Here is a 16,395-nt window from a genome sequence, read left to right on the forward strand (position 1 = left end):
TTCTTTCAAGGCAGCCCAGCTCAGTGGCCACCTGTTGTGATAAATTACAGTTATGTTTCTTAATACTGATAAAGCACAAAACTAGTGTATTTTAAAGGGACTGTAAAATGATTCAGTTCATACAAGCCATCCTGACATTTAAAGATGGAAAAATTCTGCCTTAAGTGAGGCATGCGAAGGAAAAAATATTGTCCCGGACAAGAATTTCTCCTTAAAATTGGGTTCAGTTAAAGCCTGAATCGTTTTCAAAAATACCAGTGCAGATTTACTTACCAGACCCTCTTATTATATGGCATATAATAAGTCATATTTAACAAAATACATCAACAATGAGATTTACTAATAATGTTTAAAATATAGGCAGTCCTCATTCACCATCTGCAATTTGGATCTGCAACTCTGTTGGTAAGCGGTACTGTCATTAAACACAAATCAAGTGACCTCATTAATTTATGACATCAGTGCTGGCTTGGTGAATAACCACTGGTTGGTAAGAGGGATGTGATGTGAAATGAACACTTGTGACTTTCTGCCGGCTTCCCCATGGAATTTGCTTATAGTCAGCTTTGAAGGTCACAAATGGTGACCACATGACTGCAGGACGCTGCAACCATCGTAAATGAATATAGGTTGCCAGGTGCCCAAATTGTGATTGCATGACTGTGAAGACAATACCCAACAGAAAGTACCATTATCAGCACCTGCTATACCAAGAGTTTGATAATACTTGAAATAAAAGCATTTGCTCTCCAAACTCACCTCATCTACAGACATGGTGGGATGGGGTGGGTGATTATAAATACGCTGAAAATAGCTGTTGGCTTCATCATCAATCTCTTTGCTAAAGTGCTGATTAGCCTCTGGCCATACCTGAGATAAGTCAGCTGTTGGAAAAAGGCACATACTCATTAAGAATATGAAATGCTGGAAAATGCATTTCTTTCATGGCACCAAGTTAACAGAAGCCACCCTACAGTGTTTCAACTGCCTCTACGAGTCAGGGAAGTCATTGGGACCCAGCACACTGACTGGCAGAGGCTGAAAGGTGGTCATCCGATTCAAAAAGCCAACGTCTCCCAGATGCTCAAGATGCTCTAAGTCAGAGAAGAGATTTGGGCAGAGGGTAAGAGCACAATGAAACAACCTTGGTAGGAAATATAAAGTAATTAATAGTTAATAGTTATGGGGGAGTTAAGTGCCCACAACAGTTCTTGCAGATGTTCATTACCCAAACTAGTCACCTCATCAGTGCTAGGTCATCATCATCATCATCATCATCATTTTAGCACTGATGATGTGATCTAGTTTGGGTAATGGAATGTCTGCAAGAAAACAACCAAGCACAGAGCACAAAAGACAGAGACATTTGTAACAAAGTACTCTGGATTTAACAGAACAAAAATTGAACTCTTCAGCCACAGCCAACATCTTCACTTACAAGGTTTCACCTTACTCTGCTGGAATGTGGGCTGGTTCAGTCCTGATGTGTTCAGCTTTCTTGGCACAAATGGATCATTATTCACTGCAGGGAGGCCAAGGGTTCCAGTTCCGATACCCAGACTACCTGTTGTGAGACCACCTACTGAAAAAAACAAAATAATTATCTCTGACTTTAGAACAGTATAGTTATCCTTACCTTGAAAAGGCTAACCATTGATTATTTATATTTCATATTTTTAACCGCCCAGCCCCAGCCCCAAGAGGCTTGGTGGCACAGTGGTTAGATTGCAGTATTGCATGCAAATTCTGCCCACAGTCAGGAGTTCGATCCTGGCTGGCTCAAGGTTGACTCAGCCTTCCATCCTTCTGAGGTCAATAAAATGAAGACTCAGATTGTTGGGGACAATAGGCTGATTCTGTAAACTGCTCAGACAGTGCTGTCAAACACTATGGAGCGCTATATGTAAGTGCTATTGTTACTGCTGTTTCCCTTCATATAATGATGCCATGTACAAAGGAGGGTTTGAATTATAGGGTCCAAGAATTCTACTACTCTGAAAATATAAAGGGCACTGCAGAGGTCAATGATAGAGATATAGTTTTGTACATGTCAAATAGTTATGCTGAAATAGCTTCCTATATTTTGCATGTATTCAGATAGGCATTACAAATCCTTCCTTTTTTTTTTGCTTTTACCTGCAAGCTCAGAAAATTTGGGCTTTGGGAACAGGAAACAGTATCCTTTGAGAAAGAACTGATTCTTAGGAACAGAAGGCTATATGTAGAGTTTCTGGGATACAGTTAAGAAAATGCAACAAAAATAGTTTCCCCTTAAGTGATAATGTCTGGCTCCAAAAGGCGGGTCAAGCAGAGTTAACTTCCAGCACTATTTCCTAATGAGCAGAAGCTTTTTTAATACAACCATACCTGGAAGCTGTGAAGAGAGCCCACCAATCCCGCTAAAAGGTGTGTTCTGGTTTTGTGTGGAAAGCGGTGGAAATGCTTTTGCTGGTGACTGAGGAGTACTAAAAGCAGAACTCAAGTTTGGAGGAAATCCAGGCACACTCTGGGTATGAGGAACCGTTGGGCCACCTAAACTGAGAGATGCCATCCCAGCAGCAAGCGGATCAATCTGATAAGAATAAAATATTAATGAAAAGAAACCAGTTATTTATATATTTGTATCAAACGGCTTATCATCTTTATTTAGATCATATCTGCCGAATCAGTAACATTTTGCATCAAATATTGATAGGATGGGTCTGTTCCTACTAACGTTTAGAAGAATCATGAAGATCAGATCCGAAAGCCCATCTGGAGTGGCTTTTTATTCCCCACATGCCAACCATCACTTTGAAAAGCTAAAAAAATCAACTGGAATTTTGCCTACAAAACTGGAAATGAGACGATATACAGAATGCCTCTCAAGACTAAAGGAAGTCTTATCCATTGAGACTAGAAAGAGACAGGACATAAATATGCAACAAGCAGAGGTAGTCAGAAAGGTTAAGAGGAGAAATACATACAGCAGAGCTATCTAGAGAGGGATAATGCCATAAGCCAAAATGAATCTGCATTTGAAAGTGTACATATATTAAAGGATAGGTAAAGGACAGCTGGTGGACAGCAAATAGTTTGATGCAGCCTCGGTACTTATCAGCACAATAAATAAGAGTGAAGTCAAACACAGATCCATCAAAGATCCAAGATTCATCAAAGAGATGCTTCTGCAGAATTCTGCTGCTGGCTCTTTTAGATTATAAATTAACATGCAGGACAACTATCTTCCAACTGACCATAATGTTCAGTACTTCAGCATGGCCTTATTGCAGATAGGTTTCTTAAAACATACACCCAGACTATCTTTCATTCATTGTTTTTTCTTTTAATCAATAGAACAAAGCCAAATACAGTATTTAGAAAATCAATAATGACAGGTCACAGAAATCTACCTCTGAGTGCAGTCTTGGAGATGTTCCTTGCTTTTTCAAAGAGCAGTTCAGCTGAGAGCCAAAGAGCCCCATATCACAAGCCTTTACAATCTAGCACTGATGCTTGGCCTGAGAAGCTGTAAAAGGCCAATCAGGTTCAAAGGTCGTGCTTCACCCACAAGGTAACATTCGCCAAGCAAAGGAAACAGGATGAACTCCTTCTGAATGAGGCTGAATTCTGCACACCAACAACCCAATAGGCAAAAGAACTATTACCTGCTTCTCTCACGCTGGCTACGTACCTGCACAGGGGAGATGGCATCCAGGCTGCTAGCACTGGGGGGACGTCCTTTGGGCATTACACCAGGCGGTGGCTGTCTGGCTTTGTTCACTACATTGCTGCAGTTGGCTACCATGGTGAGAATAGTTTCCGACAGCTCTTGTGTTACACTTCTAATGCAGAAACCAAAGTTATTTTTATTTAGAATTACCAGAAATTCAGTTTGTTCTAGCATTGTTCCAAGAACTGCATTTATATTTATAAAAATAAGACCCGGTCTTATTTTCAGGGAAACATGGTACCATCTCCTTCGAAGGTTGCTGATGCCACCCCCTCAGATGAAGAGGCATCCAAAGTGCTATCTATGATTCTACATTTCTGGGAGGTTACAGATTGATTAGAAGAGATTCAGAGGAAAGCAACAAAGCAACAAAGATAACAAGGATATGTCAAATCATGAAAGGCTGAAAAAACCTGGGGTGGTCAGGCGGGAGAAAAGAAGATGATGGGAAGATATGATGAAGCTACATTCATATATATATTTATATAAAGGAAAGCAATAGGGAAGGTAGTCAAGAACTATCTTCTCCAGCTACAGAGACCAGGTCCAAAATGACACATTGCAGCTACATATAATTTGTTTAAATATAGGAAGACTTCCTGACTGTAAAACATTGGAACAATGTGAATGTTGCGGGTATTTCATCTCTATATGTTTTAGAGAAGCATTAGCTGCACCATGCTGTACAAGTCCTCCAAAGGTCATCTGCAAGTTTAGCCAATGCCATCTCAGTACAGTACACTAGTATTGTAACCCAGACTGAAAAGGATCCAATAATCCACCTGATCCAGGATCCTCTGAAGCTGAGCGGTAACAATCCTCTCAACAGCCTTCCTTTATAGGAAGTTTGGAGACTGGATGAAAGTTGTCTAACTTCACAAAATTCTTACTTCAACCAGTGAGCCTGTGGCTCAGCCACAGAATATCTGAAGCTTCCCTCCTCTGCTTTAGTCCCTAAACAGACATCCTTTTAAAGAAGACCGTGATTTGCTTACCCAGCACAAGCCTGAAGACAAGCTAGCATTGTTGCTAGAGTCTCTGGTGGAAGTTGAGCACTTTTGGGCTGGTCTTTCTCTGGAGCAAGACCACCCAAGATAGAGGGACATCTTCTCTTCAAGAAAGTCATACACGCTTGGATGAAAGGCTCCTAGGGAGAAGTACAAAGCTGTATGAGTTGTACATAGTATAAGCACAAAAATAACTTCATATTTATAAAAAATAATAAAGACAGGATATAAATAAATAAAAGTAGATAAGCATTGGGCGAGTTAAAGTTCAACACATTTAAGGCCATAGTTTGCACACACAAACAGTAGGACACTTTAAAATAAGCAACTATTTTCATCAGAAAACAACTTGCAGAATGAATTAAGAAAAACCTTACTTACCCCATGCTCCCGAATTTTATCTGTGAGCCATTTGTCTAGTTTGAGGTATTCCCGCCGAGAAGCAAGGGCAGCAAGGTCAATAACAAAGGCAAATGGAGTACCATTCAGCAGCATAGACAATGCCTGAAGAAAAAGAAAGCTGCTAGTCCATATGGCAAGCTTGACTTCTCTAGTAGTAGCCTTCCTGTAGTGGTCCTGCAAATTCATTTCCACCGCAGAGCATTTGTGGTAGAAGAAAGCAACATGTCTTTCCAGGTGGAAGTTCCTTGGGAACCCTAAGAATTAGCAGGGTGAAGGTAGGGTATGTGGGAGAGAAGTGAATGGCCCCAGGAAGGTGTCAGAAGCAGAAAACTAGTCTTCCTCCTCCTCCTGGAAGATTGGCCTGAAACAATCTTCCTCTTCAGCACCACAATAGTTTGTAAGTACCATCTCACAAACAACTTATTAACAACTAATTAATTAGTGGAACAACTTGCCTCCAGAAGTTGTGAATGCCTCAACACTGGAAGTTTTTAAGAAGAGTCTGCAATGGTACGGGTTTAAAGACCTGGTTTTGTTACTGAACTTGGGCTAAGCTCAAATCGTGGTTGTGGGTTTCTCTCCCCCCCCCCCGATGCAATATTTATTTCCTTTTTTGTTCTTCTTGTTATTCTTATCCTCTTTGGTGTGTGGTCTGTACACATACACAAAAGTTATGATTAACAAATATTATCAAGTCATTAGATAACAAATATTCAACCTATTCAGAGTAAAAATGTGCAGAACACATAAAAATCTATTTAAAAATAAGTAAATAGGTACATACATGTATAGATTTATAGCAATAGCACATAGACTTATATACCACTTCACAGCCTTCTCTAAGCAGTTTACAGAGTCAACATATTGCCCCCAACATATCTAGGCCCTCATTTAACCAACCTTGGAAGGATGGAAGGCCGAGTCAACCTTGAGCCAGTGAGATTTGAACTGCTGGCAGTCAGCAGAGTTAGCCTACAACTACATTCTAACCACTCTGCCACCATGTCAACTAATATTACCTCACTATTATCTGTTAATATTCAGATAAAGTATAAAATCCATTAAAATTTAACAGAACTATGGTTCCTGCTCTGATGTTTCATTATTTTAAACTTGGCTGTGATTTTTCTAACTTAACCACCAAAGAACCTTGAAAGGTTTTACAGCATTTTAAATACTAAAATTAAACAGATAAGTTCCTTATTTTTAAATTTGGCATTCAATCCTGTAAATAAATGCAAAACACCTAACTCTGGAGAGCATTTAGTTATTTAATTAGTAAATGTCCCCAAAGTATTATGCCAAGGGGGTTCAGCATTAATGCACAACCACTACAAGTGAAAGTATGGTCCTCTTTTTTAATATTTGGAAGAATGATCTTGATATATATGTCCCAGTCTAACCAGGGAGATATATAATCTCCCATGGCAGTTCATTTATGAAGCTAATGTGTATCCACCTGATTTCCACAATTCCTGCCACATTTGTTCCCTCTAATTTACCAAAATCAGTATCTCAAATTCTTTTAAATTGAGGGGAGGGGGATATCTTATTTCTAATTGCAATAATAATCTATACATTTTTAGATTGTTCCTTTTGATTGTTCTAAATAGTTGAAAATTAAAATAAAATAAAAATAAAATAATCTCAAAACTGTTGTTGAGGGGAAAATAGTAGAAAGGTATGTTGGATATGTTCACTACCTTGAGTTATTCGTAAAAATAATAAAGATGAGATAGAAACAAATAAGTTTGAACTGCTGATATCAGAAGAACCATTGCAACTTACCACCATTCACTACTCTTATTCAGAGGTTCCCTATTGTGAAAATCTTTTATCTGTAAAAATGGTATTCTCCCAGATATTCTCTTCAGTAGCCAGACCAGTGATTACCCTGCTCTCTCTCTCTCTTTTCTCTCTCTTAAATTATAACTAATTTAACCAAACAAAAAGGCTATTTCCTTGAATGTCTGATCATGCAGTTTCAAATAATAATTCCGAATGTTTTTCTGGTAAAATATGCCTTAGCAACATATATCTACTCTTTACTCAGCAGTTGTTTTTTATCATAAGAATTCAATATATATTTGAAGGGGAAATATCACTAGCCACTATTTCTATGGCACTTTCTCTAAAGTTGACAGTCAAACATCTACTTGAATTAGAACTCTCAATGATGGCCAATTCCTCTCTGAAGACTAAGATATCCCCCTGAAGCAATTTGACAGCCTATATAATCCTGAATTACAAAGACTGAACCTGGCGCTCTTTGGGCCCTGGTGGGCGCTGCACCTCTCATATTAACTATGTGCTTTTGGCCTCTACTGCCTTCCGCCTGGTCTGCAGTTGCCACCACCACGAGGTAAGGAGGTGAAGCAGGTGGCGGAGCGGATGGAGTTGCTTCTCTCCGCCTGCAGGACGCCTGCCAAAGCCGCCCAGATGCCCTCGCCTCCCCAAGCGTTTTTTTTTTTTTTTTTTAACTAACCTGCCTTTCAGTTGCATTGCATTTCTCCGTTCACTTCTCAGCCTTTGCTGAGATCTCACAAATTAGAAAGTCTGATTGAACTTTTCTTCTTTTCTTTTTTTTGGTCCCACAAACATGCGGCAAAGGCGGAAGGCGATTCGGTGGGAGTAGCCGGTAAAGGCCAAAAGCAAGCAGGCAGTGGGACGGAGAGGGTGGGGCCAATGGTAGCCGGTACTACCGGCAGCAGCTGGTGAAGGGCCCTGGCAGGCCCGGGGGGGAGAGGGCTCCGGCGGCTGCATAGAAGATCTGGGCTGACTTGCCTCACCCCGCACTAACATTTACTTTGGGGGGAGGGCATATATTAGGCCCCGCCCACCGAAAATCAGCTGGGGCTTACTTTTTGAGTATGGTTTACTTTCAGGGAAACCCAGTAGACTAGAAACCAGGAGACCATGAGTTCTAATCCACTTTAGGAAGCAGGCAATGGAGAACCACTTCCGAAATCTTCCTCTGGACCAGAACTGCATGTTTGGCACAAACACTAGTAATTTCAAATAGAATCAACAAAAAATTAGACTCACCTTCAGGTCTTGGGCCACATCTAAAATACGTGATAATTTTGCTTGGTCATATTGTTCTCCTCTCATGTACCATTCTGCCATGGCATGCATGATGAGTTGACGAATTGAAGGGGACTGACCCTAAGAAAATACCTAAATGTTAGTCTACTGGCATAATTATTTAGTTGTTGGTTTGATGACAGAGACCAGATCCCTTGCTCCTTTATAATACTGTGGCACTGGTCTTAAATATGTTTCAACTGGACTTATGCCCAGGGCCACAGTAATATCAAGGCACAAGCCTGAGATCACTAACTCCAAGTCACTTATACCACTACGTTGCCTTCCTCTATTCATCCCCCAATCTCAAAGCAGGAAGGGAACTGTCTATGGGGGTTCTCAGTCATCCAGGCCATGGTTGTCACATAAGACTTTCTTGGGCTTTTTTTCCCACTTGAAAACATTTTGCTTCTCACCCAAGAACTGAAGAAGCTTGCTGGATGAGAAGTGAAATATTTTCAAAGAAAAAAACCAAGAAAGTCCATTGCCTTTTGGAAAAGCACTTTTGGGACAGAAAGGGAACTACTTCACATTTCTGATCCAGGTTTCTTAAATGGGCAACTCTGGCAAAACACATGAAAATCTACCACTCTGAAAGCCTTTCATCAGAGGGGGAGGCAACACCAAGTGGAAACCAGAGATAGGCAACACATAGGAAATACGCTGCCCCACTTCTGCTCTTCTTGCCAATCTCCTTGCCCTCTTGGTTAAAACCACAACTACCGCCTCTACTTCTTGATGCTTTATTTACTGCAATTATTTACTTTAAACACAGCCAGACTAAGAGGATTATTGAGAACAACAACTGTGGCATTCAATTGATTTTCAAATGCTGCTCCTGTGATCAACGATGCTAAAGTTTGTCAAATACTGAAACATTCCCCTCTCCTTTCCATAAAAGCATTTAATGAGATAGCTAATTAAATGCAAGCGCAACATCTCTCTGGGGGCGGGAGGTGGGGGTATTTGGCACCCAGAAGAACCAGGTCACACAGCATTGATGTATTCGTCCTGTTGGAATTCACAATAAGAAAACTCTACAAAAAATATTTCTCTCTGTCTGACATAGCAAATGCATAGGCCACAGCAGGCTCTTCTCCATTTTTCTTTATTCCAGACAATCTTACAACAGATTCCAGGTAGTACTTCAATATTGGCTCTCCTTTATTCCTGGATCTGACAAATATGAAAGAGATCTGGGAAATCATCAGGCTATTTAGAGTGAATGCCAAGGCTCTGGACAATCTCTCTCAATGACCTCATAGCATACAACAGGGTCCCCAACCGCAGGTCCACGAACCGGCACCAGTCCACATTACACCAGAAACCGGGTCACACAAATGAGTGGAATCCCATTTGTACACATGTGGGATGCAGGCACCGTGTATAACCACGCTTCCTTCCTGATCTGCAGAAAAACCTTTTTCCACAGTCTCTGCTGTTGAAAAGGTTGGGGGCCTCTGGTATATGTAACAGTAGAGCACAGCTTGAGCACATCACATAACTGAATCCATACCACACCACTCTTCTGCGGCCAAAGAAAAAGCAAGATATCTCCACTTTTGCTTTCAAATCCTTACCTGCCCATGCCACGCATAATGCAAGATGATAGCAGAATTTGGGTGATTGCCAAGGAAAATGGGCATAAGTGTGGAGATGAGTTCATGCCGCAAAGTATGCCAAGAAGTGTTGATCTGCAGCAAAGCCAAGACCAACATATCTGGACAGTGCTTGATGGGGAAGCTGAAGAGCTGCTTGACTTGTTCATATTGGCCCACCTCTGCCAAACGCAACAAGGATTCAATCAAATCTAGGCTCTTCCTAACAAAAAAGAAAGAAAAATTGACATCTATGAGCAAATTCACATGCTTTAGCTTTACTTGTGACCATCAAATATTTTTACATTTATACTTGCAATGAGAATGCTGCTACCCTTTGTACACTTCAGCGAAGATCGCCTTCTAATAGAATCCCATTTAGATTCTTAGTAATGTCCAACACTGTTTTGAAAAGTGTACAAATGGCCCAGAATACGACAGCCAGACTGATCCTGCATTTGCTTACGATGTACGAGATTCGTTCTTAAAATAGCTAGTGGTCTGCTTCTGGATGCAATTCAAAACACCAGTTATCACGCAGAAAATCCCACATTGCTGGGATCTGAAAGACCACATTCATTGTGTACACTGGAAATATTTGTGAACTGATTCTTTTAATGAGCTTCAATTGTCCTCAATTACACTGGTGTTTGACTATATTTATCAGTAAAAATATCTTGCAAATACATAAATAAATAAATAAATTTTGGAAAGGAAAAACTAAAAATTAAAAACATAGGCTACAGAAGCTTTGGAGTGACATAAGTCATTCCTATAGTCTCTTTATCTCTCATGATTGCAAAGTTTAAAAAATGGGACAATCCAGGGAATTTACACATCTAACTTTTAAGCAACTGATTATAGTCTAGCCCAGAGCTCCCAAACCTTTCCAGGTTGATGGCTCAGAAGGAGGGAGGACCAGGGAAATGCTCATGCACATGCGCAAAAGAGCGCATACATGGCAGCGGCACTAGCACCTACGTGCATGCGCAAGCGGGCCATGTGCACCCACGGTAGCAACTGTGTGCATGTACAAGCAGGCCATTAGCACCCATGCACATGCGCAAACGGGCCACTAGCGCCTGTGACGCTGGTGGCAGCGCCAACGCTCCCATACATGTGCAAATGGGACTGCTAGCGCCCGTGTGCACGCACATGTGCGCAATCGCCAGCCATTCCTGTGGCCTGGTGGCCAGCAGGCCGCAGCCTGATACCGGGACACGGACCACAGGTTGGAGAACCCTGGTCTAGCCAATACATTCAGTGCTTGGAACTATTCCCCTACTAACCTTACTATTTAATTTATTTAATATATCACCTGTATTATTTTTATAAATAACACAAGGCAACAAACATACTAACGTTTCTTCCTCTTCCTTTTTTTTCCTCAGAGCAACCCCGTGCATTGGTTTGGGTTGAGTGAAAAGTGACTGGCCCAAAGTCACCGAGCCCACTTTCGTGTCTAAAGCGGCACTAGAACTCAATATCATCCTGCTGCCTTAACCAAATTGCCCCTCTTTGGTTGTTCATGTATCTGTCTGTACTCTTGGAGCTTCAGAGGTTCTTTCCATCAGAGAGGTCTTATGATAAATACTGTCATCACTCTGACCCCGCCAAGCAAGTGCATCTCAGAAAAGCAACACTGCTTACCATGTGGCAATTTCTCGATTATCATCCTCTGGTGGTGCTTTCAAGATCTCCGTGGAAACAGTATGACAGGGATAGTCGGCAAAACAGAAGATCTCTGGGTTAATGAGGGAATACTGAATGAATGAGAGCTGCAAAAAATGACATCATTGGAATCATCATTTCAGGCCTTTAACCACATTACATGTGGATCTTCATCATCTTTTCCTTCACATTTTGTTCCCACCCTTGTGCATTTAGATTATTTTTGTTTTTCCTGCTCACTTTCAGAACAAAATTTAAAAAATAGATTTATTCTCTTGTCACAACCAATTTATCATTTGTAACATTGCATTACTAGAAAGGGGGAAAATCTCATATACATAAAGCTCAGTTTCTAAAGCAAATATTTTATTCTTTGCAGCTCTCAAAGTTAAGTTTCATTTTAGTTAATATCTAAGAAGAGCAAAGATGCTGTGACTGCTGCTATCTCCCTTGCTATATTCTTTCAAATCCTAATAATATGTACTGGTATCCCAAGCATTCATTCCAAACCTTATTTGAAATATCAGCTATTTTTTAAAATTCCAGATCATACTACACCCAAGCAAAGACTCATGAATTAACAAATAAATAAATCTCATTAGCAGTGGTATAGTCATTAGAAAAAAATGAAAGTGGATAAAAAACTTTAGAGCTGTATATTTACCTGGCCTTCAGCATGTTTCCAAGGTCTGTATATGAGGTCAACTGGAAAAACCTCCAAACCTAATCCCCGCTGAACTCCGAAGATTACAATTTGCAGGCCCTTGCTATCACGAATTTGAAATCCAGGGTGGTCCAGCTCATAGGTTACTTCCTTGAAGTTTAAGGTTGGGTTCTGCAGCAGATATAAAGAAGTAGTAGTTTAATATGCAATATTTCCCACTTTTCCATGGATTAACGTGGCACAGTCAGATAAATACATTTTAGAAAGTACAGAAAAGGTGAGATTTACTGTTTTCCTAGCCCTAAAACACCATCAAAACAAAAAAGATGAGGTGACTAGTTTACTTCCCAGTTTATCAGGGAAAGAAGGGAATATTTCGATTGGACACATGAAGCATTTATGCAAGAACACAGACAGCAAAAAGCCTCTCAAAAGATGAAGTGAAACACATACATGACACACACCTAAACATACTATATACAACATATGTATATAGACCCATACACCTACATATACATAATGTTTTAGGTTTCCTAGATGAGGAACAGCTAACCTCAGCCTCAGGAATCAAGAAACAGACTCCAGCCCTTCTGCAAGGGAAGGATTCCCGCCTCTACCCTGGACCAAAGAGAGGCAGTGACTGCAGACGTCCTATTGAGAGGGCTGAAGCAGCGTTCTCTGGCTGGACAATCTACCAAGAGAACAAAGCAGCTCTTCCTCCCCCAGATACACATATGGTATGAACACTTTACACCCACTGAGAATTAGCCCATTCTCCTGATCCACTAGACTAAGAACCCAAATGACTCAGTCAGATACAATCTTAAGGACACCCAGCTGTCCCTCTCAGGAAAGCACAACTCTTTTGACACTGTGTGATTGATCAAAACTTTTACTGAGAAGTAGTGGTTGCAGCAAAGCCAAGCGGAATCTAACATTCCCAAGCAAAGCGACAGGCACATGGTGTCTACTGCACCCCCACTAACTAGAGAAATGGCAAAATGTAACTAGATTAAATTAAAGTTAAAAGCATATTTAGTTACATAAGCACTTTTGTTCATAATAAAACTTGTAATCCATTCAAGGCTTTATATTGACAAAACATCATGTATTTTGAATTAAAACTACACTTTCCACAAACTCAATAAATGCCCTCAATAAATTGGAAATGTAGAGCAAAAATGTTTTATCTGTGTTTTCAATTAAATTTTACTGCCTGGTTAATAATCAAGAGATTGCATTTAACTTTCATCTAAATAAATTGCATGAATGTGTGGCACAGGATATTTTTTTATCGTGACAAAAAGCATGCAGGTTGTGCTGCAACAGTAGTACACCAGTGGTCATTAAATGAGTTGTAACTTCTTAATTCCAGAAATACATATTTGGGATTCATTGTATGAACATACCAGTTCTTTAAGCACATCAATCAGAACTTCAACATTCCACGTATGAGTCTGTGTCCCGTCATTTTTATCTCTTCCATCACTCCAAATTCCACTTCCAGGAGCAGAAATAGACTGCAAATTAAACATGTAGATGCATGTTTATACTATTTTTGGAGAGTAAATGTATTCTGGGGATGAAGTAAAATATTTAACTCATGCAGATGGATGCAGTCTCCCAACTCCCTCGTAGTAGCCTTCAAAGCATACCAAAGCTTGGTAGCAAAGGTACCCACTTTTTAATCCTTTTTTGCAGTTTTATATTTATTATCCTGACAAATCATGCCACAGATTTTAGTAATTCTTCCTCAGCCTGCTGATAAGCTTTCTAGGCAAAAGTATCCTTGGACTTTCCAGTGCAGGCCTCACTCTGTCCATGATTGGTATTCTGTGCCCACAAAACGCCACTTTCTGCCTGGAAGGTTGCTTTCATTTCATGTTGCTGAACCATCCTGCGTTGAAGGCAGTAGCAAGAACAGCAGCAGCAAGTGCTGAACCAGGGAAAGGAGCTGCCATGAACTCCAAGCACTGATTCAACAGACAATTTTAAAGGGCAGTCTTTAAAAAGAAAATGTCAGCTCCCTACTCGCTCACTTTGAGGTCTATTAAAATTGTAATTATTTATTCCACTGAGTAACAGAGGAATGGGTAGTAATGTAGTCTCACACCCAGGGAGACTTTGCTTAGTGCCTACCAAAATCCCTATGCCATTTATTTCTTAAATACAGGCAGTTCTTGTTTTGTGATCAAAAGTGGACTGGCAACTCAGATGTTAAACAAAGCAGTCACTAAGTTAAATGGCGGTTGTGCTTTTGAACTTACTTCAGCTTTCCTTTGTTTTACAGACCTGTGAAGGTTTTATATGCAAGGACTGATTGTAAAGTTTCTTTTTCATCACTGTTGTTAACTGCAAATTGCCACTAAATTAAGACTACTGTATCCCTTTTCATTTTAAACAAGGTAAAACAGAACCAGCCAGACACCAGAACCATCCTTATTTCCAAGGACATTCCTAGATTCAATAGAGCTCCTAGATAGAAAATAAAAAAGGCAGATGGCCACAGTTTAGGGATTTGTTCAATGGTATGCTCATCTACCCAGAAACAAAGGCAATGATTAGCCAGTATAGAACCATCTTTGGGTACAAGGAGCAACCTCACCAGTTTGTCTTCTAATAAATGTCTGTTGTGGACTTTCAATAGAGACCACAACAGATTGTGTTATCAAAGAAATGGTGTATTCTCCAGCAAAAACAACAACAACAACTGATTTTTGACAGTGCTAAAGCTTGTACTGACCTGTAATGGAATGCCATCTGTCAATCCAGAGTGTGTTCGAGCCATCATTCCCAAAACTCTGGCAACCTGGGCAGCTGTAACTTCCCCAACACCAAACTGTGTGATGATACTGCGACATTCTTCCACGCTAAGTATGGAAGATAATGTTTGTTTTATTTAAAATATTACATTGCTCAACTAACCAAGCTCTCTTCTTACATATTAAGTAACTCTAACACAACAATGAAGGCTTATACAAGCAGCAAATGCATAATAATGTGAAGATCTCAGAAATAAAAATAATTCTAACATTCTTTGAAAATAAAAGATTTTCACTTAACGCCAGAAGACTATAATGTAGGCAAGCTATGTAAAAGTGTCCAAGAAGCTAAGCTTACATGTTGGACTCTCTTTTAACTCCCCCCTTCCAAACCCTGGAGAACATTAACTGATTTATCTATATTAGATGAAAAGGCTATAGATGTCAGGTACAAATTTAACTGACTTATTATAAAAGCTTCTGCACAAAAATGTTCTCAATTTAACTATCAGCACCTGGTTAAAGTTAGATATGAGACAACAGCAATCAAGGGGGCTGGACTTAGTCATACATTGGTACTCGACTGCTTAAAACCTGTCCGCTTCAGTACTCAATGCATTTCGAAGCAAAAATCTTGTCCCGATACTAATCTTTCTCCCAAACTTGATGCACAAAGTATAACTTGCTAGCATCACTTGCCTCATGACTCTACTCCTTCCAGCCGAAATAAAGGGTCACATGGTAAGTCAAGTAGTTTGCTTAATATTCGTTTTTCGTACTCATTACTTCTCCTGGAACGAATTAGCGATGAGTACCAAGGTGCCATTGCAATTCATTTGTGGTTAGGTAGTGATTCTAGCCTGATCTCTCTTTTTACCTTTCCCTCTGGTTCTGCTAGTCCTTCTCCAACACTAGGGCACTGTACCTGAAAAAACACCTCTCCTTCATGATTCTCACCTGATCCTATGGGTTCTTAATGAAGGTGTCCTCATGTGCTGAGATATGAGCGACAGACACCCAAAAGAGGCCTTCTCTCTAGTAATCCTCAAAAGCTCTGAAATGCTTGAATATCTTTCCAAAGAGAGGGGGGGCCTTCCTAAAATATATCAGTTACTCAAGACTTTGCGTGTCCAGAGAAACGTATTTTTGCCCCACCTTCATGTGAGCTTCAGAATAAGGCATGGTCTATTTACATCCAGGCAGAGCTCCAGACCCCTCACTCTGCAATCCCCTGGGGACTTGTGGACTCTTGCTTAAAGCAACATTTCAAGCACTTTCTTTTTTGGTAAACGCTGGTCTCCAATACAAAAACCACAGTCAGATTTTGGGAATGAGACACATGGAGCAACCTTCTGAGATTTAAATAGCACAGGGCAGTGCTTAACAACTGTTTGAAAATAGAGCATTCAGTTGCTTCTTGGCTTGGGTGGGAAAGGTCCAGGTATCCTCCTCAGATCTCAAAGGCTGAGATTACTAAGCAAAAGAACCATCACAT

The 16,395-nt window shown here is 40.3% G+C and overlaps 1 protein-coding gene and 1 non-coding gene across 9 annotated transcripts in view; both read right to left on the reverse strand.

Annotated features, from left to right (window-relative positions):
* CNOT1 (CCR4-NOT transcription complex subunit 1) overlaps nucleotides 1–16,395 on the reverse strand; it is a 67,681-nt gene that overhangs the window by 33,730 nt on the left and 17,556 nt on the right. For 6 of the 8 annotated variants that reach the window (XM_039353551.1, XM_039353555.1, XM_039353546.1 and 3 more), the window contains 12 exons: nucleotides 14,882–15,008; nucleotides 13,548–13,658; nucleotides 12,139–12,309; nucleotides 11,454–11,581; nucleotides 9,786–10,026; nucleotides 8,167–8,286; nucleotides 5,101–5,223; nucleotides 4,708–4,859; nucleotides 3,674–3,824; nucleotides 2,368–2,572; nucleotides 1,439–1,582; nucleotides 760–884 (listed from right to left, as the gene is read on the reverse strand). In XM_039353551.1, the coding sequence (XP_039209485.1) occupies nucleotides 760–884; nucleotides 1,439–1,582; nucleotides 2,368–2,572; nucleotides 3,674–3,824; nucleotides 4,708–4,859; nucleotides 5,101–5,223; nucleotides 8,167–8,286; nucleotides 9,786–10,026; nucleotides 11,454–11,581; nucleotides 12,139–12,309; nucleotides 13,548–13,658; nucleotides 14,882–15,008 (1,798 nt within the window). The remainder of the gene's footprint in view (nucleotides 1–759; nucleotides 885–1,438; nucleotides 1,583–2,367; nucleotides 2,573–3,673; nucleotides 3,825–4,707; nucleotides 4,860–5,100; nucleotides 5,224–8,166; nucleotides 8,287–9,785; nucleotides 10,027–11,453; nucleotides 11,582–12,138; nucleotides 12,310–13,547; nucleotides 13,659–14,881; nucleotides 15,009–16,395) is intronic. The other 2 variants (XM_039353550.1, XM_039353554.1) reach the window with 1 other exon arrangement.
* On the reverse strand, nucleotides 3,411–3,543 carry LOC120312736. Its single transcript, XR_005557948.1, has one exon. It is a non-coding gene; the product is annotated as a small nucleolar RNA SNORA50 (small nucleolar RNA).

The sequence above is a fragment of the Crotalus tigris genome, unplaced genomic scaffold (genome assembly GCF_016545835.1).
Source record: "Crotalus tigris isolate CLP2741 ecotype Arizona unplaced genomic scaffold, ASM1654583v1 scf7180000018525.42219311030:4301911, whole genome shotgun sequence".
Lineage (NCBI taxonomy): Eukaryota > Metazoa > Chordata > Lepidosauria > Squamata > Viperidae > Crotalus > Crotalus tigris.